The following is a 26,187-nucleotide window of genomic DNA, read 5'->3' as shown; positions in this document are numbered from 1 at the left end:
GTGTGGGTTTGTGATTATTAGGTGGCCAGTATAATAGAGTGGGGTGAGACTTTCCTGTTCCACGGCGTGTCCAGGGAGTTCCAGCTGGAGCAGCCCAAGCCCTCTGTCATGTGTCAGCACGGCGTCGACCGCCGCATCTGCGACGCCAAGGTACGTGTAGGCGGAATAACATTAAATGCTCAACAAGGTCTCAAGTTCTCATTCTCTCCCATTATTCTCTTCCTTTATCTCCCGGAGCTGTCTGCCATACTAGTTAGCAGCCGTGGGTGTCTTGATTCTCATGCTGGAAGCTACTAAATTAGCTCATTAGAACGGAATGTTTTTTTTCGTCTTTTGTGAGCTTTGAAATTTTGGTCAGAACTGTCTGATGTGAAAGGAAAATGTGCAAATGGTATCTGATAATAAAAAGGAGACTACGCACTGTGAACCTTTTCTCTAATGATGCGCGACTCAAAAAGCACAATTTTTAACAACTGTAAAAAATAAAAAAATAAACAAAACAGCAGCCTCTAACACAAAACTATTCATCTACTCACAGCCATACACAGCACATACACACACAACACTGCAATGTATGAAATAACGCTATGAGAAAACAAGTCTGTTTCACAAAATGTCGTGTTTTTTTATGCAAATACTAACAAGGATATTTGAAATAACTCCTGCCTGAGAGCGCTCATTAGTTTGTGCTGTGGCTGCAGGGAATGCAGAGCTATGTATGGCACAGACAGACAGACTTAATTGGAGGTGGATTCCTGTAAGGGTTGAAAAGTTTTTTGGGTACTAAGTGAAGGTTTGTCTTTCAGATGAGCTGCCTGCCGGGCCACTGTCGCACATCAGAAGAGCTCAAGTACACCATGACCCGCCTGGCCATGGACGGAGTTGACCTCTTCATTGTGGAGCATGGCTGTGCTGCCAACATCAAGGTAACTAGCACGAGGGCTGTCCGGTAGCCATTGTGAGTCAGAAATCAGTCGAAAATGATGTTGCAATCTCGACCTTTGCGGACACGTCCACAGGCATCACGACAAATATTGCAGGACATCTCTGCAGGCGGCTTGTGAAGATTTCACACTGCATTAACAAAAAATAGTCACTATGGCATGCACCCTTTTATGACTTCCAATCCAATTCCAATTTACTTTTACATTGCAGATACATTATTTATATTTGACAGTGAGGCCTTCCTGTGGTACATTGCAAATATACAACACATCAATGAGATTATATCACTCATGACACAATGCATGACTGTAAACATTTTAAAGTCTAATTAGTTATCAGTGCACATAACCCAAGATCCCAGCCATTTGTGCTATAAGAAAAAAATTTAATTGAATCTAATTTAATTGGGACCTTTTTAAATCGAATCAAGGGTTTGGAGAATCCACCCCAAATAAGCACCAACCCTTTCTGCTTTGTATTTTAACTAAACATTTATCTAAAACAACTTCATTTATTAAACTCCATGTCAGTTTGAGAATCTACTATTTCTTTTTTTGCTACTTGTAAAAACCATCCATTTGATCCTGTCTTTCTTCCACCCCAGACGGCCATCATCCGCGTGGCCAACTGCAACCTGCACAACCAGGCGGTGGGCGAGGGCATCAGTGCCATGGTGCAGGACGTGAACATCCGGCAGTACATCGAGCAGCAGGGTCCCGCTCAGCCCCCGGCTCTGGGTCAGCCCCCTCCTCTGCTGAGACGCTCTGTCTGGCTGGAGGCCGGTTCAGTCAAACTCAACCTCATCACAGCAGACATCGCCCTGGCTGCCGACCACCCGGCCAAATGTGAAGTGCAGAGGCATTTTCTAGAGCTACACGATGCTCAGACCAAGAGGTAGAAAAAAGGCACACACACACACTGGCATGCATTACTTGCTTTGGCCAAGCGATTCGCTCACATTGTTTGTTTGTGTGAGTGTGTGTGTGTACTTGTAAAGCTATATTTTTGTGCGAACCATTTATTCCTCATCGACTCCAGATACATTGTTTCCCATTGTGGAAATTCTTGTTTATATCTTTGGACTTATTTGCCTTCATTCCGGTCACCATTACTGCAACCTATTTGGGTACTTAAGATTTTTTTTTGTGAAGTGGGAATTTGTCTACAAAGATAATTGCCTTTTTAAAATGAACAATGTAAAGTAAAGCATGCACCCTTAACTTTAATCAAGGGACGCTTGTTATGTTCAAACTAGGGCTGTCAAGCCATTAAAACAATTTATCTAATTAATTACAGGCTCTGTGATTAATTAATCTAAATTAATCGCATACTTTTATGACACTTGTTTACCTGTTTATAAACAGCTGTATAGCCTACTACAGTTTGTTTCTCTCTCTCTCTCTCTCTCTCGCTCTCCGTCTCACGTAACTTCTGTCTCCTCCCCTCAGCCAGCTTTATACATGAACTAGCGCCAAATTTTCTCAAAAAAAACAAGCAGACTAAATTACGACTTTCCATCTCCCACAACAGACAGCGCTGCACTGCCACCGATGAATCGGCATAGCCTATGCCGATTCATTCACCATTTTCGTACTCATAGGCAAAAATATTGACACACACACAAACACACACACACATGGGGCGGGTGTCCGTTTAAATGTGAGACAGCTAGCAAACAAAATAAGATTGAGAGATAGGCCTACTGTTTTGAACCTAGCCTACATTGTTGCACCCACTAAATCAATAATGCACTTACACTGCGGAGAATAAAGTAAGATGTCTTCCTACCTTCATGCTTATTTGCCCGAAGCATCGCATAAACCGTCCATAGAGCCCTCGAGTCGGCCCCTTTCCCCTGCTTCTCTCTTCACTTTTCTCCCTTTTGACCGCGCGCCCGGGCCGGCAAGCTACAGGTGCAGCTCATATGTCCATGGTGCAGCTCTGCACCACTTTTGCACCGGGTCAAAGGGCATTATAGAAGTGCGATTAATCTGCGTTAATTTTTTTAATCGCGTTAATTTTTCTGTGATTAATTAATCGAAATTAACGCGTTAATTTGACAGCCCTAGTTCAAACCAGTGTATACAGAAATGTCCTCTTTTCAGAGTGGAAGTGACTCACTTGCTGTATCACACCTCTCTATAATGACTCAGTGATTCAGCCCATGATATGTGATAAACAGCTGGTAGATTGGCCCGCTACGGTGATGATAAATTCAACATAATATTCCAGGTTTTCATAGACGCTTTGCAGGGAAGGTTCATCAGTACAGATGTTCTCGTCTAGCTTTTAATTGGACCTGATGTTTCATACCACTAGCTAAATGTGTATGCTGGCTATGAGCAAAGTTATATAGTATGTACATTCTGGATTCTACGAGTGCAAGGCAATGCAGAACCAGTGCCGGAACCTTAATAGAACAAAGAAGGAGGTATGACATGATTCGATTTTGACTAAGAAATGAAGACCAGTGCAACATTATATCTACAACTTGCTGATATAACTCTTAGCAACCACAACTAGCAAAAATGTCAGTCTCTTTCAGCTAGCCCCAAAATCCTGTCTGTTTTTATTTACGGTACTGCATTCTTCACGGTTCTGTCTTTGATCATGTCTCTGTTTTCTCCTCTCAGGTTGTGGTTCCTCTGGCCAGACGACCCCAGCATTCGCACCAAGCGCAGCAGGAACCGGTGTGGCTGCCTGGGAGGCTGCCGCTTCTTCGGAGGCACCAACATGGGCCTGGACTACTTCAAGCTGGACGAACTGACTCCCTCCTGCTCCTCTGCCTTCTCCTCCTCCAGCACTGACTCAGACATGTCCTATGGCCAGTCTCTGCTGCAGCCAGGGGAGTGGATCATCACCAAGGAATTGCCCAAAATGGATGGTATGAATTTTTTTGGAAAATGTTTCATATACATTTTCCTGATGTTCTTGAGGATTTTTTTGTTGTTGTGAATCCCAATCTAAATTGAATATAATTCAAATTCCCAATGTTTCATTTATTATCATCGTCGGCCCTAATTATTAACCTTTTTAAGATTAACGGTGGAGTTTGTGATTCTGGAGAACACAAAATAAGTGCATATCTCCTCACAATCCACTAACTGCTGTCCGTACCATGTGGTGGCCTTGTAGCAAAATGCCCATTTACAGAACCTAGGCTGTATATAAACACTGGATTTTCTTTCAGCTCACACACAGTATGGATAGGTAGAGGATCATGTGGAGACATTCACAGAAAGACATTTTGACTATAAATACCCTATTAATACAGAATGTAAAATTTGGTCAAACTGATACAAACAGTCACTAAACAAAATGTATATTATTGTTTCGTAGGTCATGTTGTGGGACTGAAGACAGACTCACGCTCACCGTGCCTGCCTCCTGAGCTGCCTGAGAGGCGCGGTCAGCAACAGCTCAGCCTCCAGGTGCCTCAGCGCTCCCACAGCTCCGCCTCCTCCTCCGAAGAAAATAGTTCCTCCAGTGCAGCGCTGCCCCTGCTGGCCGGAGAGAGGGACTCTCCATCGCCGAGCACAGAGGAAAGAATGTTCCCCATGAACGGCAGAAGCCCTGCAGAGTGAGTAATAATATGACGTTGTCTGGTCTGTGTGGAATGTTGTCTAGATACTAAGTTACATATGTGATGTATTTTAAATGGGGCTGTTTTTCTCGCAATAAATCGCTGAATTTCCATAGTTATTCATGATTAATCTTTTTTGTTGTTTAAACTCTATTAATTTGCATTTCACAACCGTTTTTAAGTCTATATAAAAAAAGGTTACCAGTGTAGAAATAATGGGATTAAAATGAATGCAAGTAATTACCTTTTTTTTTTTTTTTTCAAAAAGTGCAACTAGCCTGGTTTATGTGCACACTCCAAAATAATGCTGGGCCTGTGCCCGATAGCATCCGTCTGATTAGCTGCACTTGTATTCTGAGCTCTTAGGTTGTAGCTCCAATCTGAAAGTGCTTTGGTGATATTTTTATTCCGTTTTACACAGGGAAGGGGAAAAAAGCAGTGCACAGCGCAATTAAAAAAAAAAAAACCTGTTATGCTCTAATCGGACTATTCTTAAAATGAAAAAAAAAAATATTTACCAAACATTTATACCTTCCTTACAGCACCCTAGGGGACGTCCCTGAAGTCTCCCCGGTCTCGCCCAACAGCTCGGTGGACCGCTCCTCTGTGCGCTCCCCTCTCTGCTCCCCTCTCAAGCGCCAGTCCTCCGTACACTCCAGCCGCCTGGGCAGCACCAAGAGCCTGTCGGCCGCCGTCTTCACCACGGACAACAAGCAGCCTCCTCCGGTTCTGGCCGGTTCTTCTGGCGGCGTCCAGTTCAGCAGCGAGGTCTCCCGTAGCGACGAGAACGTGCTGGACTCGCCGCGGCAACGCAGGAGCTACGGCTCGTTCCCCTTCACGCCCTCGGCAGACTCCAACACCTTCCACCAGTATCGCTCCGCCGACTCCAGCATGTCCGTGGCAGACAGCGAGGCCTACTTCTCCGCCACCGAGGACTTTGAGCCAATCAGCAGCGCCGACGAGGGACCGGGCACGTACCCCGGGCGCAAGAAGAAGAGGAGGCAGATGCAGCAGCCGCAGCAACCGCCTTATCACATGGAGAACTACAGGTCAGCGCACTTTTTGTTTTTTTTTGGGGTGGGGAGGGGGCTGTGGTGAAGTGGGTAGGCTGGTCGACCCTCGGCTACAGGGTCGGCGGTTCGATCCCCCGTCGATCCCCCCGAAAAAACAGAGGGTAGAATATTACGAAAGTGCAGCTCAGCTTCGGTGGGAGTCACAAAAGCGTTCTTAGTAAAAAAAAGGGTTTAAAATTTGGAGAGGGTGAAAGATGGTCAGATCGAGCACAAGGTTAAGCATGGGATTAAGGAGATAAGGTGGTGAGTCTAGACAGCTCACAGTAACATCAAAGAGTCTCTTATTTCTCATCTGTAAGAGCAGTCGAATTCATGACCTCGCCAGATTGCTTGATGTGATACCCTTTTAAGAAAAGTTAAAGTGGCCATTTTTGAAATATTTTTGATTCGGGATTTCTATTTTAAAGGCTAGGATGAATGCAGCATGTAGATCTTTCATTATGTGTCTCCAATTTGTGATCTCCAATTTAGGGATCTTTCTCTGATTTGGATCCTTTCTATGGTATTATTTTTAATTTTACAAAACTGTATGTATATTCAAACTACATTTAATTAGACCAATAGATATTTTTTTTGATCATTAACTGATATAGAAGCCTAACTCATCCATTGGAGTCAGTATAGGAACAAGGTATTTCACACGTAGCTTGTACTTTGAAACCATTTGCAGATGAAAAAACTGAAAATTAAAAAAAGTGAAAGGCCTTCTGATGACTCATGCTGACATCTTTGCAGTGATTATAAAAACGTCTCTTATGTCAAAATATTCAGGAACACATGAACGGTGTAATGACATTTTGATGTTCAATGTGCAACAACAAGTTTTGCATTTCATTGTTCTAAGCAACCCGCTCCCGGAGCCGGGCACGTTCCAGCTTTTCTTCCATTTATTACTCTGGTTCGATCATGCGAGGATGGATTTGATCTAGACGGGTTGTGGCCTAAATGAGATGTTTGATCCATGGGCGGCCACTTAACTGCTGCTGTGTTTTTGCAAATTGGATTTCAGGCTTGTTCTGTGAATACCTTGTCATTTTTCCTATTACCCAAAAAATGTCCCACAATTGATTTCAGCACGCTTCTTTGATTGATACTGCTGCCTCCATACAAACACAAATAATCAATTTTGGTCTCATGAAAGCTTTCAGCTGGCACGGGCCTGTGTTAACATAAGGATGAATTTAACATTAATGTCACACTATTTACAGAGAAGAGGTACCATTGATTCTGGCAGATATCCGTGCTCACATGGAACATTTTCTTGGCTATGAGTGGCTTAAAGCTATAGTGCGTACCCTTTCTTTATATAATCAATGTCGGTTACATTCAAGCCATCGCCCAACAAGTTGACACAAAATTGATTAAGCCTATCGGCTCGACAAATCTCTCTCTGTATTTCTCACTATGGCAAAGTTAACACAAAGGTGTTGCTCCCCTACACTTGTGCAGTAGCTCAAAACAATCCCAAGAAGCATCCAAGAAATGTGACAGTAGTTGATTCTACTGCTTAGAAAAAACCTTGACGTGTAGCAGAAGGTATGAAATAACCATGCGTGATGAAGCGATCTCGACTTCCAAAGTCTGACCTTCAATGAAAAGTTAATTTTTAAGTTCATTAGTTATGACCTATTAAACTAGTATTAACCAACTTGTAACACGATGCTTTAAGTACAACTTTTTCCTCATAAAGAAATTCCCATTACCCTCACGGCCTCTGCTGAGCGGCGATCACGGGACTCCGCGGTGAGTGCGCCGAATCTTAACCACTAGACTACCAGGGATTCTGCTTTAAACCCACCGTGTTCAGCGTTTCACTTCTTCTAAACCTATTCATCTATATAATGAATCCTGTTTAGGTACGAAATGCAACACTTTATATTTGAATCAGATAATCATTCACCACTTTTAGGCAGAAGATATCCTTCACAAGTTATTTATTTCAGTTTTATGCAGCCTATGCTTTTTAACCCCGCTTCCTAAAAACAGAACATTTATACTATTTCAAGATTTAAAACGCCTGCGTTAAATCCGGGAAGGAATTAGAGCATATTCTCTCCTTACAGAGAGGTTAGTTTTATGAGGTTGTGCGTGTTTTAAATCAGTAATGTGCCGTAGTTTGGAGTCAGTGTACTTACCTCCCGGGGGGGAAACGATCTCCTTGAAGAAAAAACCCTATACCTAAAGTCCTTCTGTTCCAACTATAAACTAATTCAAACTGAGGCTTTACAACATTTAAGGTATTTTATTTACAAAATACAAGAGAGTATAGAAATATTACATAAAAATGGACAAGAAAGGAAATTAAAAGAGGTTATTTGCCTATAAACTCATCAAAACTGAGTTTTTGCTCATTATCCCCTAGTAGATGTTTTCTTGGTATTTGTCACAATTTGTCAAAGCACAAGACCAGAGTTATGCATGCACTCCGATTTTAAACTTGCGCTCTAGCCCTATATAAAATACATCCCGCTAAGTCTGTAAAAATGGTGAGGACTTAAAGAAAGTTTCCATTAACCTTCGTTAATTCCATCCCCATTCTATCAGACTCCTATGCTAATAATCCCCACCTAAAGTTTTAGAATTTTTACCAAGTCATCTGTGTTGCAAGAGTTTTAAAGAAGTGTTTTAAAAGACTCTGCCTCTAAGTTCTTCGAAGTCAAAATTCTTTCAGAGTATTTTGGACTCACAAAGTTTTTCTAAGTTTTTCTTCTGCCTCCATGGTTAAAGGGACAGATAGAGTGTGCTGGAACAGAGCGTGACTAACTATAGAGTATATAGTAGTGCCTGCAAAAAGCGGCCCAAAAAGGCCTTGTCCTGCTTAGAACGAGCTGTTATATAGTAATCTGAGGACCAATGAGACTTGGAAGAGAGGGAGGAGTGAAAAAGGCACAGCTGCACGGGGGGACCCCGGTAGCCCCCTTCCTCTACTCCTTCCTATGATCTCAGAACACCTGCACGGGTGAACCCCGGTAGCCCCCCGTCCTCTACTCTTTCCTACTGTATGGCCATATATGGTCCTTCCCCTTCCTCTGGTCAGCTTTACCCTGATGAGCAGTCACACTCTATTCTGTTTCATTAAAAATATCCTACTTTTACCTATGACAAAAATATATACAAATGTCACAAAATATGCACAAGTAATAAGTTGCATCAAGGTCACCTCACTCAACAGTGATCACTGAAGGCTTACCTCCTGTAAATGCACCGACAGTGTTGTTGTAATTAATCAGAAATTCCTCATGGGAGAAACAGAAGTTACACACTATAGCTTGAAACCACTCTTTGAAATTTGTGTCAATATAAAGACCCTCGGGCCCTCCGGTGGCGTAGTGGATAGAGCGCATACCATTTTGTCTCAGGCCCTCATTGTTTGTGGGTTAAAATCCGACCCGTGTACCTTTTTACTGCATGTCATCCCCCCGTCTCTCTCTCTGTCTCCCCATTTCAACTCTGTACTGTCAAATAAAGCTTGAAAATGCCCAAAAAAAAATATCTTCAAAAAAAATATACTAAGATATATTATGACCCTCCTCTTCCAGCCGTAGCTCCATCTACCACAGTGTTGAAGGCCCTCTCACCTACGTTCTGAACGGGGAGCTGATCACTGAGCCGCGGCCCCTGCCCATGCCTCCCATGCTGCCCCCGCTGCCTCCACACCCCCTGCCCAGCCACATGTCCCAGGCCTCCTTCGTCTCGGCGCTGGCCATGGAGGAGGAGAGCTCCGTGGAGGCAGAGAAGACGGCCGAACCCGGCCCCGTAACCCGCCAGCCACACGTCATGGCCTGCTACCAGAGCTACCTCGCCCACTACCAGGTAAAGGCTTCCATATAAGTCCAAATGTGTGTCCAAAGCCTGGGTCCTTTCAATGATGGAAACAGATACTTTAATCTGCATTTTCAGAGAGTTGCCATACTATTATTAATTGCTTCCTATTTAGAGATAATATAAAAGCTGTTTGTTCTGTAGCATTGCGAAGCCTGTTCATTTCACTGTGATTATTAATACGTTGTTGTCTTATTTAATCTCACTTACTTCACCTTTACCAGGTCTCAAATTGGTCCGTCAAGCAGCCCACCAATAAGAGGACCTCAAAGTCTTCTCTGCACCGCCCCCTCGATCTGGACACACCCACCAGCGAGGAGAGCTCCGCCTCCTTTGACCAGCTCTCTGTCCCCACCTTTAAGGTCTTTGACAAATAACTTTCTCTGCGTTTTTATTGGCTCCTCAAGCATGTATTTCTACAGTTAAATTAAAGTCTTTACATTGGCTGTTAGGATGGTCAATATACTTGAAACACCCACTGTCTCTATTTCTGACATTTTCTGTTACATTCCAGGTGATAAGGCAGGGACTGTCAGCCAGCTCACTACTGGACAGAGGACTTCAGCTAATGGGAGAGAACATCAGGTATATAAATTGTTTCCCCCCCTTCTCAGCCTATACAGTAACACTATTCACTCTAAAAGTGTGTTTTCAGTATTCAACACTGCCTAAATGCTTCTCACTGTCCATTCAAGCAGCAACATATACTGTGTTTTTTTGAATGCATGACCATTAGATTGTCCCTTTGTTCTTCCACAGCACCCCATACACCCCGCTGGATAAGAGGGCCATGGAGAACACGGACGAGGACACGACAACGGATGACTGGACTCTGGAGCAGCCCCTAGCTCAGACCAGGACCACTGCCATCGTGGAGGTGAAGGGAGCCGTCAATGTGGTGCTCACGCCCCTCGTGGCCGAATCCCTAGACAGGTAATATAACTATCCTCAATGTAGCCTGTGCTGTGTTGTTTAAGCTCCCACTCTGTATATAGTACTGATTGCTTTTTTACTCTTGCTTATTCATTGACCTTCAAACTAGCATTTCAAGCTCAGTTTGAAACCAGAAAAAGCAGCTGAAACAAAGTCTTTCTCACACTCCACATTCTAAGCCGAGGGTTATTTTTAGACAAAAGCTAAGATTTGACCTTAAACCGATTTAATCCCCCCTTTGCAAACTGCATGTTGGATCTAAACATTTTTTGCTGACAGTGCTTCAAAGTTTGGCCTCGTTCTTTTGAGTCTTCAGTTTGCCAAAGACTAACAGAGCTGGGTTTATAATGGTATAAGAAGCACTTAGCGCTCGGTTGGGACAATGTGGAGAAGGGTAAACTGTAGTTAGAAGGTTAAAATATTGACATCATACGTTTGATCGTACTGCGTCAGTTCTTGAATTGACCTCCCAATTTAGCTTTGTGAAGTCTGTGTTTTACTCAAGCGGCTAAATACAATATTTATAACCATAATTTTTTTAATTTTTTTTATTACAACTCTGTATGTCTGGTGTCTTTCAGGTACATTGAATCCATGGTGCATTTTGCCAGTGTCCGTCATCCCGCGGCCATTCTGGATGACCTGCATCAGGAAGTCCTCAATGAAGCCTATCAGATCAGCAAGTCCACAGTCACCGAGTCCGTAAGTACAACAACCAATTGACAATTTTTTTTTAGGTTTTTGATACCCACACTTAAAAAATTCAGTGTTTTACAAGCAACTCACTAAAAAATTTATAAATTCAAACCTCAGAGGAGAAGCTTGTGATTGTTTCAAAAAAATGTGCCACTCCAAAAAAATATCTATAAATAGTTGTAAAAATAAAGTGTTTTTCTACTCAGAATGTTTTTTTGCGATTGGAGAAAAAAAATCATCTTCCCAATTAAAATGTGTTGTTGTTGCCCAAATGACTGTGTTGTCCGTCTGTTTTGGGAATCTGGAACCCGCGTGCAGAGCCAAACGGGCAAGCAGGAGCACAAGCTGTCCAAGACGGAGGGCACAACCCCTGCCTCCCTCAACATCTCCCATGGCCAGACAGACCTGTCCGTCAAACCCGATAATGTGAAAATCAAGGGCCTCCAAGCCAACGTGTCCATCCCCAAGGTAAAGACCCGTGACCTCCCAGTAATGAGAAGCCAGCCGTGTTGCAGTACTCAGGAACCAAGCGGCATCACTGTAGATCACTTTACATTCAAACAATGGAATAGCCTATACAACGTGAGAAATGTAGCATATGCTATCCAAACATTTTTTTATTATTATTTTTTTCTCCAGTGTTAACACTTTTTACATTCGTAATGCATTGTTCTCATTTGTAACCATTGTCATATTGATTTTCCTATTGCCCTTTCTATATCTTCGAGAAATACCCACTTGTGAAAAATAGCCTCACACACAGTATGAATAATGTATTCATCCCTGTGGTACAATACTTTGTCTTTTTTTAAAGAGCGTCTTGTGGGCATCACTATTATTTATGGCCATAGCATCATATTTTTTAAAGTATTTTTTACAGCACAATGGGGTTTGGTTCAGTTGGGTATACATGCCTTTTTTCTTTGTTCTCTTTCCTTCCAGGTGAACCTTTGTCTGCTCCAGGCTTCCGTAGAGGAGGGCTCACCGTCCTGCTCCAGTAAGTGTGTCACCCACGTGTCTCTGGTGGCGCTGTGCTTCGACAGGATCGCCACCCAGTTCAGAATGAACAGGTAACGCCTCCACTGCTCCTCATGTCATTGTGTGTTTGAATGTTTACAATGACTAAGCTTTTTTTCTGCTAGTGTATGTGCTCGGGGCAAACCTGCCTGCTTTACACGCTTTAAAATTCCTGCTGTCACATTAAGTTAAGTCTGTTTGGACTAACACACACAAACAAACACACATTGTCTTTCTGATTCTTCTCAGGGGCATAGTGGAGGAGACACCCAACACCTTAGAACATGGCCGACCGTCAGTCAATCTGGAGAAGTACGCCTCGGCCACCAAGATGCAGCCTCAGTCCTCTGGCTCGCTGCGCTCCAACGCCGGCATCGAGAAGGGCAAAGAGATCGCCGCCCGACTCAACGTCCACCGCATACACAGCCAGCTGAGAGGCCTCGACTCCACAGGTTGGTTCAGGAGAATGACGGCCCTATTTGATACAATGTGTCCCTTTCTTCAAGTGATTCACCTACAACCTATAATATGCTGTAAGAGTTGTACCTCGACAATATGCTAAAGAGACCATTTTTAACCTACCAAGTAACTAACAACGCTATTACCTAAATAATTGATTTACCCTTTGGCGTTTAGTTGATTTTAAGCATTATTAATCAATTCCAAAATGCTCCTTTTTAGGATTTTCTTTTGTTTCCCTCATGAAATGTTCTATCTCATCATTAAAACTTGCAGTGGTAAGTGTATAAACAATTGAATGGTCTCCTCTCCTTCCGTAGACATTGGCACATGTGCCATCACGGCGATCCCTTTCGAGAAGTCCAAAGTGCTGTTTGGCCTGGAGGAGATGGAGGAGTTCTCCATGGTGGATGAGACCGACGCCCAGGCCACGGCGGGCGATCTCAACCGCTCCACGGCCTCTCTGGAGAAATGGGGCTGGATCATGTTTGAATGCGGCATCGAGAACCTTACGGTCAAAGGTAAAACAATATAAAAAATAAACCTTACATTGAGAATTCAAAGATGACAGACATTGTAGCAAAAAAAGATTTAGTCATTTTTTTGCACTGTATTTTGACCTTCTTGACTGTTTTTTTTTTTTTACCTTTGCAGGGGGCCGTCAGTCAGGAGCCATTCTGTACAATTCGTTTGGCGTGATGGGACGCTCGGACAACGGGGGGAAGACGGGCATGTCAAAGTCCAACGGTTCGACGGGCTCTCAGACGGGCAGCGGTTACAGCACGGACGCCTCTGATGACAACCTGCCCAACGACGCCTTCAGCCCGGCCTCTGACGCAAACTCGGACTCCGACGACCAGGTAACATACTGACAAATGATCTCTTAAAAAAATCTAAATCTAAAAACCCTATATCTGTTTATATCCCCCGATTTTCTATTTACTCAGGTTCAAAACACTACATCAGATCTGCTGTAACATAAACCTCAAACATTTTTCACCGTGGCATTCGAGTGTCATTGCCTGTTGTCTGTGCTCTGTATCTTCTTTCATCTGATTTTCTTCTGATGTCGACAAACGCCCGAAAGCCTTTTTAAGCTCCGCAAACAGTGACCTCAAACTTTTTTGAGGACACCGATTTCTCCTTCTTTCTATCTGCACTGTTACCTCACCGTGTTAAAACATGACTCGGGGCAAGCTCACCCACTTTAAATGTCACACACTGCAGGTGGCTGTTTAGTTATTAACAGAGAATCAAAGATCTGCTGTGCTGTAACAATGCATATGCACTTGCCAGTTTCAATTTAGCATCATGTATTATTCATCAGTTCTTTCCTTTGCTGTCTGTGTTTCTAAATTTTTATTTTCTTATATCTTTGACTATTGCCAATATTCGAGTCAGTTTTGAAAGTTAATGAAAATGTACAATCATTTAAAAATAATTAGGTTGAGCTAAAAGAGAGAGATTAAATTCTTCAAAGTTGAACAGATCCTGTCTGATATTGGAAAACAAAGCCATGACTGTGATCAGGCTTGAAGGAATCGTAAGTGATATTTTTTTGTTAATATACGTGTTAAATCTCTATATATTCATGCAGCAATCACTTCCACAGTATGCACAGTTCACAACCCAGGTCTCCCAGTCATTCAGAACTGCAGTAATTGCCAGTTAAGATTTCGAGTATCCCACTCGTTCTATCCAATCAGGAGCCAGAGCGCTACAAAGAGGCGGGACTCTGTGCCCGTGAACGATGACCCGCTGCTCTCCATCGCGGCACTATCTGACGAAGACTGTTGCGCCTTCATGTGGTGGTGACGTTGGGACGAGGGAGGGGACTGCTAACTGCAGTCACTGACAGGAAGTTATCTAAAAGGACCATATCACTTACTTCTCCTTTTTGAAGTGATGCGACATGGCTCCCAAAGCTGCTCATTCCCACAGACCAGTCCCTCATGTTTAAACCCATTCTCTTGTTCTCTTTGTAGGACGAAGGAGTGGAGTCAGACGACCTGAAGAAAGATCTCCCCCTCATGCCTCCACCACCCGACTCCAGCAGCATGAAGCTCTGCATCAGAGAGATCTGGTTCAGTTTCGCTGCTCCCACTAATGTGCGTTCACCTTCGCAGGCCATCTCCAGGTATGGATATCTCTTCACAAACAAACTTTCACATTAATACAGTCCATTTCTTCCCACTTCCCATGTCCAAGGCTTTTACATTACATAAGGAGATAAGTCAAGTTGAAATATGCTGTAATTTTCCCTTTAAAATTCAGCAACCACATTTACCCTTACTATCGCTGACATATTGTAAACTTTCTACTTGTTTGCTCTTTTTTGCATCAGTGGTGTGAAGCTCACAGTGTAGTGCGATAAGTAAAATATTACTGTTAGAGAGTTTATTTTATTTTATACGAGAATCCCCTCTAGTGTGCCCCTGGCAATGGTTGGCAACATTGCAGCCGATGCAGACCCTTCACACTCACAGATATTCACACTGGCAGCAACATTCTCATTTTTCGAGTTTTATCACAAGTCGACTTAGCAAGTGCACCATGCCTTGCTCTGTTTGCCTGCAAAATAAATCTATTCTGAGACGGTGGGAGAGAGAAAACAGAAGTATTGACATTACAATAATACTGGTGTTACAGCCAGGAGCATATTATCTGAAACAGGAGAAAACAGTGGGTTTATAAATATGTTCTTGGATATATTTATCAATATTTATTGAAAGGGATTCTTTTTTTGTTGTGTTTTATAGGCAGTTGAATCTGCTCAGCACAGCCACGCCTGCCATCGGAGCCTGGTTGGTTCCCATCGACCAGCTCAAATCGTCTCTGCGCAAACTGGACATGGAGGGCACACTGCGCATATGTGCCGTTATGGGCTGCATCATGACGGAAGCTCTCGAGGTCAGCAGCAATACATCTGGACACAAACAAAATGATCATGAATGAATGAAGAACGAATAAGGAAATAAATGTCATACATGTCAAAAAATAAAAATAAATAAAAATTTCTTAGTTAACCCATTGATGACGGCTGCTACGCGATGCCACATTGTATCTCCTGCCTGATGCTGCGTCGCGCAGCATTGTTACTTTATCTAATTTTCATGGCGTGCGCAACATAGAATGCACCGTCATTGGTTCAAATACACATGAGGTGGGTTTTGTTGATTTTTTTAAGACCACGTGACCACCCAAAAAATGTGTGGTTTGCCGAAAATCACGCCAATCAAAAAATTAATAAATAAATAATAATAAAAAAAATACGCCAGCTGTGTCGGCAATAGTGAATTACAGAACAGTTAGTGGCGTTCGGAGCGCAGAATCAAGGTCTACTATAGGCTACTGACGAAAATCACACAACACATTGCATCTATTTATAACAATATTTATGAATTTAGGCTATATTTTGCTGCTCCAACTCAAATTCAGCCCAGCCAGGCGATAGTTAAGTTTCAGTTTAGTTTTCATCTCCGTGGTATACAGCCGTTTGGACCAGCTGATCGGCTCCCGACAGCAGGAGTCAGTCTGCGTTCCAGTTGTACTGGGAAATCGGATTTATGGTGCCAGTGATAACTGAACTAAATAATAAAATAAAGCTATCTTCTCCTTCCTATATCTGTCTATCTTTATCCCTCCACTGCACACTCAGTCACTACTATCCATGCTAAAAGGAAGCAGGATTATAACCTCGTTTAGCCCATTATTTTTAAACGTTTTATATTATTTATTCTTTTTTTCCTCCCCCATCTAATTTTGACGATTTAGAAAAATGTGTTGGTTTGTAAGCGCTAAGGGAGCATGTTTAAATAAAACCTGTGAACCTTAACTTTTAAATGTATTTTATTTAATGTTTCTATGTGCTACACAGGCTTAGATATTAAGGTTTTGGTAGACTTTACAATTCATACTATTTTTTCAGAAAACCCTCAGGCATTAAGGACATGCATCCTTGATTGCCATAGTCATCAATGGGTTAAAGGTGCTACGAGAAACATTTTAATATTTCTGAAACAGTTTAATTTTTTTCCGCTGACGATCATAAATTACATGGAACAGCAAACGAGACCATCAGTGCAACGAATGCTATTTATATAGTTTTTCTTAATGCCTTTGTCGTGGGTACGCTCACCCAGGAATAAAAGCTGGTGAGTAAAAACACTACGGCTTTTGTCCAAAGGGGATGCTAGAATTAACACAAACTGAAAGTTCCTCGGAGCACCTTTTTAAGCAGAATAAAATTAAAAGAATGTTAAAAAAATATATTTTCTATTAACCCGCCTTGACATGCCCTAAAAAAAAGTGTTGTATAATCAACTATAATGATAATTTTTTCTTCAAACCTGTAGTTCCAACCCAACATCTAGCTTTACTTTATTTTATGTGCAGTAGTTTGAAACTTTTTTTGTTATCCCCCCGACAGAAAAAGAGCATCCACATCCCCATCCGGAGCAAGTACAACCGCGTGACCAAGCGAGCTCGCTACCTGCACGAGAATCCCTCCTGTATGCTCTGTAACATCCTTCACCGCTACCTGCAGCAGGCCGACTACTCCATCATAGAAGAGGCTACCATGGTTAGTACAAGGCCTCTGAATCTCTTTTTTTTTTTACTTAACCCTGTACAGTTTTAACAGCTACCAAAAATTCAATGTGTTATACAATCTCATTTAGACAACGAGACCGCCTAATTATTTTAAGTGCTCTTTAGTGCTCCTGGCTGGCTTTCTCTAAGTTATCCTTCACCTGTGTGGCACTCATCCAGTTTTCCTTTCCAACTCTTTCCCTTCTCCGTGCCTAGAACGACGGTGTTCCAGCCCTTGTCACTCTGAAGAAAGGTCTCGTAGCATTGGCCAGACAATGGATGAAGTTTATCGTGGTGACACAGGGCTTTAAGGCGATTGGCTTGATACGGCCCAACCAGCTCACCAAACCAAAAGAGCCTCAGTCTAGTGACACCAACCTGGGCCTGGACAACGGCGCCGCACTGCAAAGCGACACCAGCGCAGACGGAGCCGAGTTTGAATTTGACGCAGGTGGGTGTGTTGGGGGGGGGCAACTTCCAGCTTTTTCAGTGTGTTAATGATATTTTGTCTTTTGCCATCTGTTACCTCAGCTGTGACTGTGAGACCCCTGACCTCTTCCCTCACAGTGTTTACCTCGGCTAATAAATGGACTGTGAAAATTTGAATATCAATGAAAAGTTCATGCTTTTATGTAATTTAATACGAAAAGTGAAACCTTCTTATACATCTGAATTCATTACTCGTAAAGCGGAATTAATCTATAATTATCATACTTTCCAGAAGGTTGATATATCTGTATTACGAATCCTTTTTATGATGGGTTTTATGTGATATTCTAATATTTTGAGATGCTAGATTTTTTAAATTCCATGAGCTGTAAGCCGTAATCATCCAAATTAAAACGAAAGAAAGGACTGACAGTATTTCACTTTGTGTAATGCATCTAGAATATATGAAAGTTTCACTTTTTCAATGCATTTTTCAATTATATTCTTATTGTTTTAGATGCACCTGTAGTATGAATCTCTTTAGTTTTTTTTTACTTGTACAGCAGTCATAACATGGTCCTTTTCCAGGAGTTTTTTATTTTATTTTGTTCTTGTGAAGCCGCAGTGAGTGAACACACCATGTTGCTGGAGGGAGCATGCAGTCGCCCGCCGCCCAAAGAAGCCAACTCTGGACCTGTCAGCGGAGTGGAGATCATGAGGAAACTGTCTAAGTCCCACGCACACAACGAGTCTGGACTCAGGATAAAGGTACAAATAAGAGAATTGGTCTATCCCAAGTTTCCTTTGAAAATCCAAGTTAGCTGCCTGTACCACACTGTATATGTCAAATAGAATGTGTAGATACCAATACACAATCTTTCCTGAATCCAGCCATCTCGCCCAGTGAACTACAGTGTCACAGCAAAATCATGAGAGCTTGTCAGTCCATGTAAAATCTTCCAGTGCAGCCACAGTTTCTTCTTATTTATTTATTTATTCTCCTGAAGGATAACACTTTGTAGCAACTATCATGTAACAAGGGTTTTGTCACTTGTCCCAAAGGAGCAGGCTTTACATGGAGAGGATCCAGAGAAAAACCAAGATGATATATTCATGTTTGGGGAATAGTCCCTGAAGTGTATGAAAAATCACTTCAGGAATGGTACAAAAATGGCAAAATAAATAAATAAAATCAGAATATACTAAAACCATAGTTCAAGTGAAGCTACATTGATCATTTAGTGATACAGAAATCTTGCAACATTTTTTTAAAAACATTTTTAAGGCCAAATAGTTAATCAAAAACATTAATGAAAGCAATCATATCTGTAGTTGCAGCCCTTAAAGGTCACATCTTATGCTCCTTTCAGGTTCAACATTGTAATTTGGGTTCCTACTAGAAACTGTTTTCATAGTGTAGTGTTCAAAAAACCCTTTCTATGTCTCACAGTGCCATTGCTGAATCCCCATTGTCACCCTCTTTCCTGTTTCTCTCCCCTTATGACATGATAAGAAGAGATCAATTGGGAATATCTAGACACACAGAAGACCCATATTAATGTGGACAAAACTTGAAGAACTGCATTTTGCATTCAAGTGATGCCGCTAATGTAAAGGCTGTGGAGTATTTCAAAGGAAGGGTCGACGCACTTGACAGCAGACAGTGCTGCCCTGACTGTGCTGTGAAAGTCATTCCATTGTGAGCAAGCCAGGACGCATCAGAGCTGACACACTGAGCGGTGGACGTGACATCCTACTCTCTCTGCCAAATTAAATTGTACCATGTGTTTGTTTATCCCATCTCATTGTCATACTTGGCAGCCTAGCTAGTATGCACTCCACTCTCATCCTTTTAAAATATTAAAAGGCTACTACCTCAGGCGGTGTGTTATGGAGGGAATGTGAGATAAACCTTTATTGTCCCAAGGGGAATTTGTCTTGCACTTGGGAACATAAAAAACAACAACATAGAAGCACAAACGGCACATAGAAGCACAAATACATATAGACTCAGACAATGATAGACAGAATGACAGACCAATAAAAACAGACAATAAAACATTCAAAGTGCATAATGCATACTTTAGGGTGGCTCTCTACCTGAATTTAAGTCATCTGTAACATTGTTTCAGTTCAGTTGATTTTGTCATTGTTACAGAATAACAACAACATGTTGTTAGAGCAAAACACAGACGGACATATAGTTTTAGTTGTCCACCAATTTATAAATTTATACATAATTGAATCTAATCTCCATGTATCAATCAATCACCCAGTACTTACATTTTTTTTGTCATACACCCAGGGCTCCCATCCGTACCAGTCTCTGAGCTACACCAGCGGGGACACGGCGGCCGACTCGCCCGCCCATGTGATCCGTGTGGGCTTGCCGGCCAAGGACAGCCCGCGGAAGGAGAGCCTGCTGAGCAATCTGACGGGCAGCTTCAGGAGTCTGCACAACCTGCTGGAGGGCATGCCTCAGAGGAACGAGCCGTCTGCCGCCACCGCTGCTGCTACCGCTACAGCCGCCAATGCAGCCAAGAGCGGCTCACTCACACGCACAGGTACTCATGACTGGGCCACCATCACTGCTGTTGCCAACTACAGCATATAGACGTTACTGCTTACAACAGAATAAAGGGTTTTTTGAAACCCCCCCCCCCCCCTCACCAGGAGGCTCAGTCCTCGCAGCGGACCTGGGTTCCAATCCGACCCGGGCCAGTTCTCTGCATGTCTCCCCTTATTTTCCCCGTTTCAACTCTGTCTCTCCAAATCTGTCTAATAAAAAAAAAAAATGCCAAAAAAAGAAATCTTAAAAAAAGAAAAGAAACATGTATTGCAACATGGCAAATCGGACCTGTCATTTTTGCTGCAAGGATGACCTCTACCGTTCAACAGTGTGAATAATAGCAAAACCAAAATAGATTCACAGCCTGGGTCCCTTCTGCAAACCCTCAGTCAACTAACATGCAGAGTCAGTCTGCCATGAGATATTTACTCTACGTTGGGTGCACTTGATATTCAGCAGCCCCCCGCTGATTGTACCCTGTGTTTTGAAAGCACAAACGCTCAAAGCACACCACTGTGTATGTAATCAAAGGGGGCCCACGTAGCTAGAAACATGCCCGTTTACAGAGCCTAGGCGGTGTATTAACACTGGATTTTTCTTTTCAGCACCAGTACACACAGTACGTACATGTAGCGGATCGTAAGGAGAAATTAATGGATTTTGACTAAATTAGATTTTGACAACAAGCGTTCTCCAGAATCATTCTCCACCTTTTTTTTTTAAATATGAAAACAAAGCCTTTTTCTCTACATGTTTTGAATCTTCGTTGAAATGAAAGACGTTGACTAGTGTATGTTTGTACTGTATGTACGGTTTGTCCTCACTTTTACTATCCCCAAATTATAATTCACACTAACCACACGTTATAAGATGGAAGTGGTCCATGAGTAACGGTGTGTGTGTGTCTGTCTGTCTGTCTCTGTCTCTGTCTCTGTCTCTGTCTCTGTGTCTGTGTCTGTCTCTGTCTCTGTCTCTGTGTCTGTGATCTCTTCCATGATGTAACCTTCTCTCCATCTCTTTCTTGTGTGCTTCAGGAAACAGCTTAGGAACAGACATGCTGACCGAACACCCTCTGCTGTCGGAGCCCTCCTCCGTCAGCTTCTACAACTGGATGTCCAACGCCGTGGGCAACAGGACGGGGGGAGGAGGAGGGGGAGGGGCCCAGGACTCCCCCGTCAACCGCTCCCAACACAACAGCCTACAGACAGGTCAGACTCTGGGGCCACAAGAGGGAGGGGGGGGGGGGGGTTCCACTTGACAAATCCAATTTGTACAGAACATTACTAACCATAAATAGATGGGGATTCCAGTTCATCAAGGTGAACTGGTTTCAGGGGAAATTTGAGCAAATTGATGTTATTTTTTGTTTCTTTGTTATTAAAAATGTTAGATTAGACATTGATACTTAATAGCTTAACGCTTCCCCTTCACAGGTGCTACAACAGCTAAAAGGTATTCATCTAAATGTCCATATATTGTTGCAGTTTTTCTAGACTCACTGGATTCTCCTGTTAACCACTTCCGGCACTACCACGCGCTACCAACAGTTATCAGTCCAGAAGGAGGTCAGGGGTTGTTGCTCAGTGTTGTGCTGATGGTGTTAGTTAGTGAACTAATTAGCTAGCTAGCAGTTAGTGTGTTTGTTCCCCCTGTAGTTTAAAGTCACTTAGAAGTATGTGCCAGTGTATCCTGCAGGAAAGAGGTCTGTTGTTGTGTAACAAGACAATATTTCTATCTTCATTTATGCTTAAGGGAAACTGAAATAACAAATCAATGTATCTATTAACTCTGTTTATTGTGGGATAAAGCCACTATGTATAGATATGTTCCTGTGCTTATAGCATAAAACACAATTTTATTAAGTTTTCTAAATTACACTCTGTGACAAAGTACATTGTTGTCTGTCTCCTTCTGGGGGCGCCAAAGTCAGGAATTTTCCAATCCTTACAACATAGTGCCATTTAAAGAATTAGATCCAACTTTTATTGCATTATCTTGCTATTCAATGTTCATTGAGTGCCATATGGATGAGTTACACCATTCAGAACAAGATAATGCATTTTAGTATAATTAGAACGCACCAATAACACCGTTATGTACAGATACATAACGTTGGCTTAATGGCCAATGCACTTCCTCTTTTCTAATTTTATCCGTAGACCTCATAGGTTATTAATGGTCACGCAGTTGTACATCAGTCCACTGACCTGGCATTAAGCATGAGCTAATGATGTTAAATGTGTTTGCTATCAAAGGACTCAAAGCAGTGGCTCATTAGACTCTGTGTAACTGGGCTACATGCCTGCAGCAGTGCTATTGAGATAGATGGATGAAGTCATATCGTTTCCTCACTGTTACCTTCCTGCCAAAACATTCACTGTGAGAAACACAACACAATAGTGGTGCTTAGAGACCTGAAATGGTGTTGTCTTTCCCTCATAGCACTGCTCCTTTTCCACCCCTCTGCTCCCCTGTACTCCCACTCATCTTCTGACTTCTAAAACAGCTGCGCTCTGCAGTCCTTTCATCCTCCCTCGCTAGTTGTTAACTATTTGCATGACTGAAGAGATCTGTCTTATCTCCACAATTAAGTAGTACACTACTGATTTGTGTGGTGTACAATTATACGTGGGAAATTTGCATTTGTGCCCAGGACAGGCAGGCTTTGTCATTGTCTACTCACACAGATGCCAGTCAGTGACAGCACAGCAAGTTGGCTATCGCAGTTCCCTCACAAACAACTTGCGCTAATGTGATCCAAAATGAGCATACAACTCCCTGTAATGAGATTCCTTACATTTAATTCACCCTAATATCTTTGTCATCAGGCGCTAGAGTGATATAAAGTGGTTCTGCCCACAACACTTTTACTCATTCACTGATGCTTTATACGTACATGTTAAATGGATAGTTTAGTATTTTTTAAGTTGGGTTTTATGAGGTACATATGCATAGTTAGTCTGTTACTTTATGGAGATGGAGATCGGTGCAGTCACTATAAGTAGTTTGGCGGAGACGTCGCTGTAGCAGAAGTCAGCCGTGTACTGTTGCAGTCAACTTTTTTTTCTCCACATGTATGAACCTACCGCTTACCTAAAAAATAAATATCCTTTCAATTTTACGCTAAAATTAGATATTTTTCACACCTTTAGTTTGTTTCGAGACTGCCCTTTAATTTTGCACTTTTTTTCCAAGCGTAGTTCGGTCACGTATTACTACGCCAACTTGTGCCGGTGCAGTGCAGCGTATCACTCCACCAATCAGCTCTTGAATAAGCCATGGTAATTCTGAGTGGTCGTAATGTTCTGCACTGAACGGGTGTAGCATCCCACAACGTGCCTTTTTGTTCACAACACACAATGCATTCTAAACGTCTCCTCCAATTCTCTTAGGTGGCACGTGTAACCTACCCACAATCCCCTCTGCTTCGGACTTCAACACGGTGCTGTCCAGCGAGCAGAACACACTGGATGGAACCCACTCCCAGCACAGCACCAGCCAGGACGAGATGGCCGACATCGAGGAGGGGAACCAGTGTCCGGCCGCTGTCCAACTGGCCGACGCTCAGGTGCTGTGTGAATACAATACAATCTGCCTGCACTTAATGTTTTCATCACTTTTTTTTAATCCCAGAAACCATAGCCATTTCAGGCTCGTCACAACAACTAGAGACTTTAGGTCTTACCAAAGCTTTGTCTATCCAGTATGGGATGGTTATCGCTAAAAAAAATGATTCTTAAGGTTTGGAATAAGGAGATAGCCCCCTGCTTTGATATATGGCTCATGGAGTTAGTCTAGTACTCTATATATGGAGAAAATCCGTTATGAGAGTTCAGGAAAAGCAGAAACATTTAAACCGATATGGCAGCCTTTCCTTGACTATATAGTAGTGCTGAAGTGACCATGACACCTTTTTGACTTTTAATTTTTTGTTTTACATTTACCTATAGTTCAAACAATGTCCTTAGAAACCTGTTAAGTAAAGTTCACCTTGTTAGTTGTCTTTTGTTTGTGTTTTCATCTGTATTGCAAAGTCACTTTGATTGATTCATGTTCATTCCATACCTAGGTTTCATAAGCTCAAGGATCTTAAGCTAAAACATCAAATCTCTGCCAAAAAAAGGAAACCTGCTTTTCATTTTTGCTCCTCTTATCTTTTTTTTGCCACCCGCAGGTTGTTTTCAAGCCTTTGCTGAGCTACACAGGCATCCAGGCCCAGGACACCACGCCTCTTAGCTACAAGATGTATTTCGGAGAGCATCTGTCTTTTTCTGGCAACTTGGAGTGTCTCCGGGCAGACATCGTCGACTCCGACACTTCCAAAGAGCGCAAGAACAAAAGATCCAGGAGGTAGGATACATCTTAATCATAGCGCATGAATGTTTGAACAACACAACATCATTTCTCCTTGCTTGTTACTGTTTTTATTTGTTGGTGTCATACAACAAAAATAAAGAATGTCTGCTGTATACAGGGTCGGGTTCAGGTTACTTTATTTATACCTGTAGGTAAAATTTGTTTTGGGGTTGAAAAGAAGTGCAGGGCTTCCATTACACAAAGTTTGAGGCACCACAATCTCCTTACGTGTAATGAATTTCCAATATATGAAAGTCTACATGTTTTAATCAACTTATCCATGATATCCTAACTTTTTGAGATGCACCTATAGGCTAGGCTAGGCTAGGCAAGGCAAGTTTATTAATATAGCACAATTCAGACACAAGGCCATTCAAAGTGCTTTACAGGGGCTTGAAATACATCAAGATTAAAATACATCAAGTATAGAATAGACATAAGAAAAGCTAAAGAAAAATATGAAACAGAACTTTAACCTATTTATGTGGGACTCTATCCCACTGTAACATAACCCACTATACATAACCTTCCCTCTCTGTGTAGACAAGGCATGGTGAACCTCCCTCCGCTTGAGTTCAAACCAGCTCTCCTGATCGAGACCTTCAGCCTGAACGCGGTGGTGATGGAGAAGTCTACCAGCGCTCCGCAGGGCCCCACGGCGGCCCCGCTCTCCTTCCACGACCTCAACCGCCGCCACTACAACACCTTCCACTGCGACTTCACCACGGCGTGCCAGGCCATCAGCCAGCGCGTAGACATGGCCCTGGTGCGCCTCATCCACCAGTTCAGCACCATGATCGACGACATCAAGGCCACGCAGACCGACATCAAGCTGAGCCGCTACACCGCCGGCTCCGCCTCCCCGACGCCCACCTTCAAGGCCCGGCCCTACCGCCATTTTAGGTCCTCCGACTTCAGTCGCAGCTCTCGGGGAAGCCTGAACGGAGCGGGACGCAGCGGGACACAGACCCTCAAGAGCAAGAGAGGGATGGGAGGTGGAGGTGGAGGAGGGTCAGGGGGAGGAGGAGCGACCATCGTTGGGGGTTTACCACCCAACGGCCCTCCGTCAGCCATGGACACGCTGGGGAGAAGCCGCGAGCCCAGAGGACGCACATCGCTGGGACGCTCGGAGCGACGCACCTCTAAGGTAACAAACAGATGTTCAACTTCTTTTGGAAAACACCAAGCTCAAAAGTTAAAAGTTTAGCGATTCTGTTGTTAAAATTAAGCAGTCAAGTGAATATCTCCTCACAATCCGCTACCTGTCCGTACTGTGAGCGCTGAAAAGTTTTCCGCTATTAACACATAGCCTAGGCTCCGTAAACAGGCGTGTTGCCAGCTGTGCCCGTTTACAGAGCCTAGGCTGTGTATTAACACTGGATTTTTTTTCCAGCACACACACTGGTAGCTGATCGTGAGGAAATATTCACAGATTTTTACATAAAGTAATTTTGACAACAAACTTTCTCCCGACTGGCTGACTCTGGCTGAGTGATTTCAATGAGCGTATAGAAGATGACAGTAAAATTGAATTGGCTTTGTTCGAACTGAGTGTGTAGATCTTTAACATTCGCAAACACAAACACTCCAAATTGGTCCAAGTTTGTTTTCCATCAGATTTTGATCTGTGGTAGAAATTGAGAGTCTGACAAAAGGATGTTAGCAGACAGGGAGTTTCAAGAAGAAAATCACGGCTTTATTACATACAACAAGAC

General features: G+C 42.8%; 1 protein-coding gene across 24 annotated transcripts in view; it reads left to right on the top strand.

Moving 5' to 3' along the window:
- kiaa1109 (KIAA1109) overlaps positions 1 to 26,187 on the top strand; it is a 99,921-nt gene that overhangs the window by 29,363 nt on the left and 44,371 nt on the right. For 23 of the 24 annotated variants that reach the window (XM_080042637.1, XM_080042635.1, XM_080042639.1 and 20 more), the window contains exons 23-48: positions 22 to 150; positions 807 to 926; positions 1,550 to 1,839; positions 3,579 to 3,829; positions 4,285 to 4,525; positions 5,071 to 5,577; positions 9,141 to 9,414; positions 9,648 to 9,785; positions 9,938 to 10,008; positions 10,183 to 10,356; positions 10,938 to 11,058; positions 11,371 to 11,520; positions 11,995 to 12,122; positions 12,319 to 12,521; positions 12,849 to 13,049; positions 13,183 to 13,388; positions 14,514 to 14,665; positions 15,288 to 15,438; positions 16,958 to 17,110; positions 17,335 to 17,569; positions 18,167 to 18,315; positions 19,853 to 20,111; positions 21,151 to 21,324; positions 23,509 to 23,684; positions 24,291 to 24,466; positions 25,016 to 25,619. In XM_080042637.1, coding sequence (XP_079898763.1) covers positions 22 to 150; positions 807 to 926; positions 1,550 to 1,839; positions 3,579 to 3,829; positions 4,285 to 4,525; positions 5,071 to 5,577; positions 9,141 to 9,414; positions 9,648 to 9,785; positions 9,938 to 10,008; positions 10,183 to 10,356; positions 10,938 to 11,058; positions 11,371 to 11,520; positions 11,995 to 12,122; positions 12,319 to 12,521; positions 12,849 to 13,049; positions 13,183 to 13,388; positions 14,514 to 14,665; positions 15,288 to 15,438; positions 16,958 to 17,110; positions 17,335 to 17,569; positions 18,167 to 18,315; positions 19,853 to 20,111; positions 21,151 to 21,324; positions 23,509 to 23,684; positions 24,291 to 24,466; positions 25,016 to 25,619 — 5,433 coding nt within the window. The remainder of the gene's footprint in view (positions 1 to 21; positions 151 to 806; positions 927 to 1,549; positions 1,840 to 3,578; positions 3,830 to 4,284; positions 4,526 to 5,070; positions 5,578 to 9,140; positions 9,415 to 9,647; positions 9,786 to 9,937; positions 10,009 to 10,182; positions 10,357 to 10,937; positions 11,059 to 11,370; positions 11,521 to 11,994; positions 12,123 to 12,318; positions 12,522 to 12,848; positions 13,050 to 13,182; positions 13,389 to 14,513; positions 14,666 to 15,287; positions 15,439 to 16,957; positions 17,111 to 17,334; positions 17,570 to 18,166; positions 18,316 to 19,852; positions 20,112 to 21,150; positions 21,325 to 23,508; positions 23,685 to 24,290; positions 24,467 to 25,015; positions 25,620 to 26,187) is intronic. The other variant, XM_080042640.1, reaches the window with a different exon arrangement.

This window comes from Ammodytes marinus, assembly GCF_949987685.1.
Source record: "Ammodytes marinus genome assembly, chromosome: 15".
Taxonomy (NCBI): Eukaryota; Metazoa; Chordata; class Actinopteri; order Uranoscopiformes; family Ammodytidae; genus Ammodytes; species Ammodytes marinus.
This window is presented reverse-complemented; position numbering and strand designations above follow the sequence as displayed.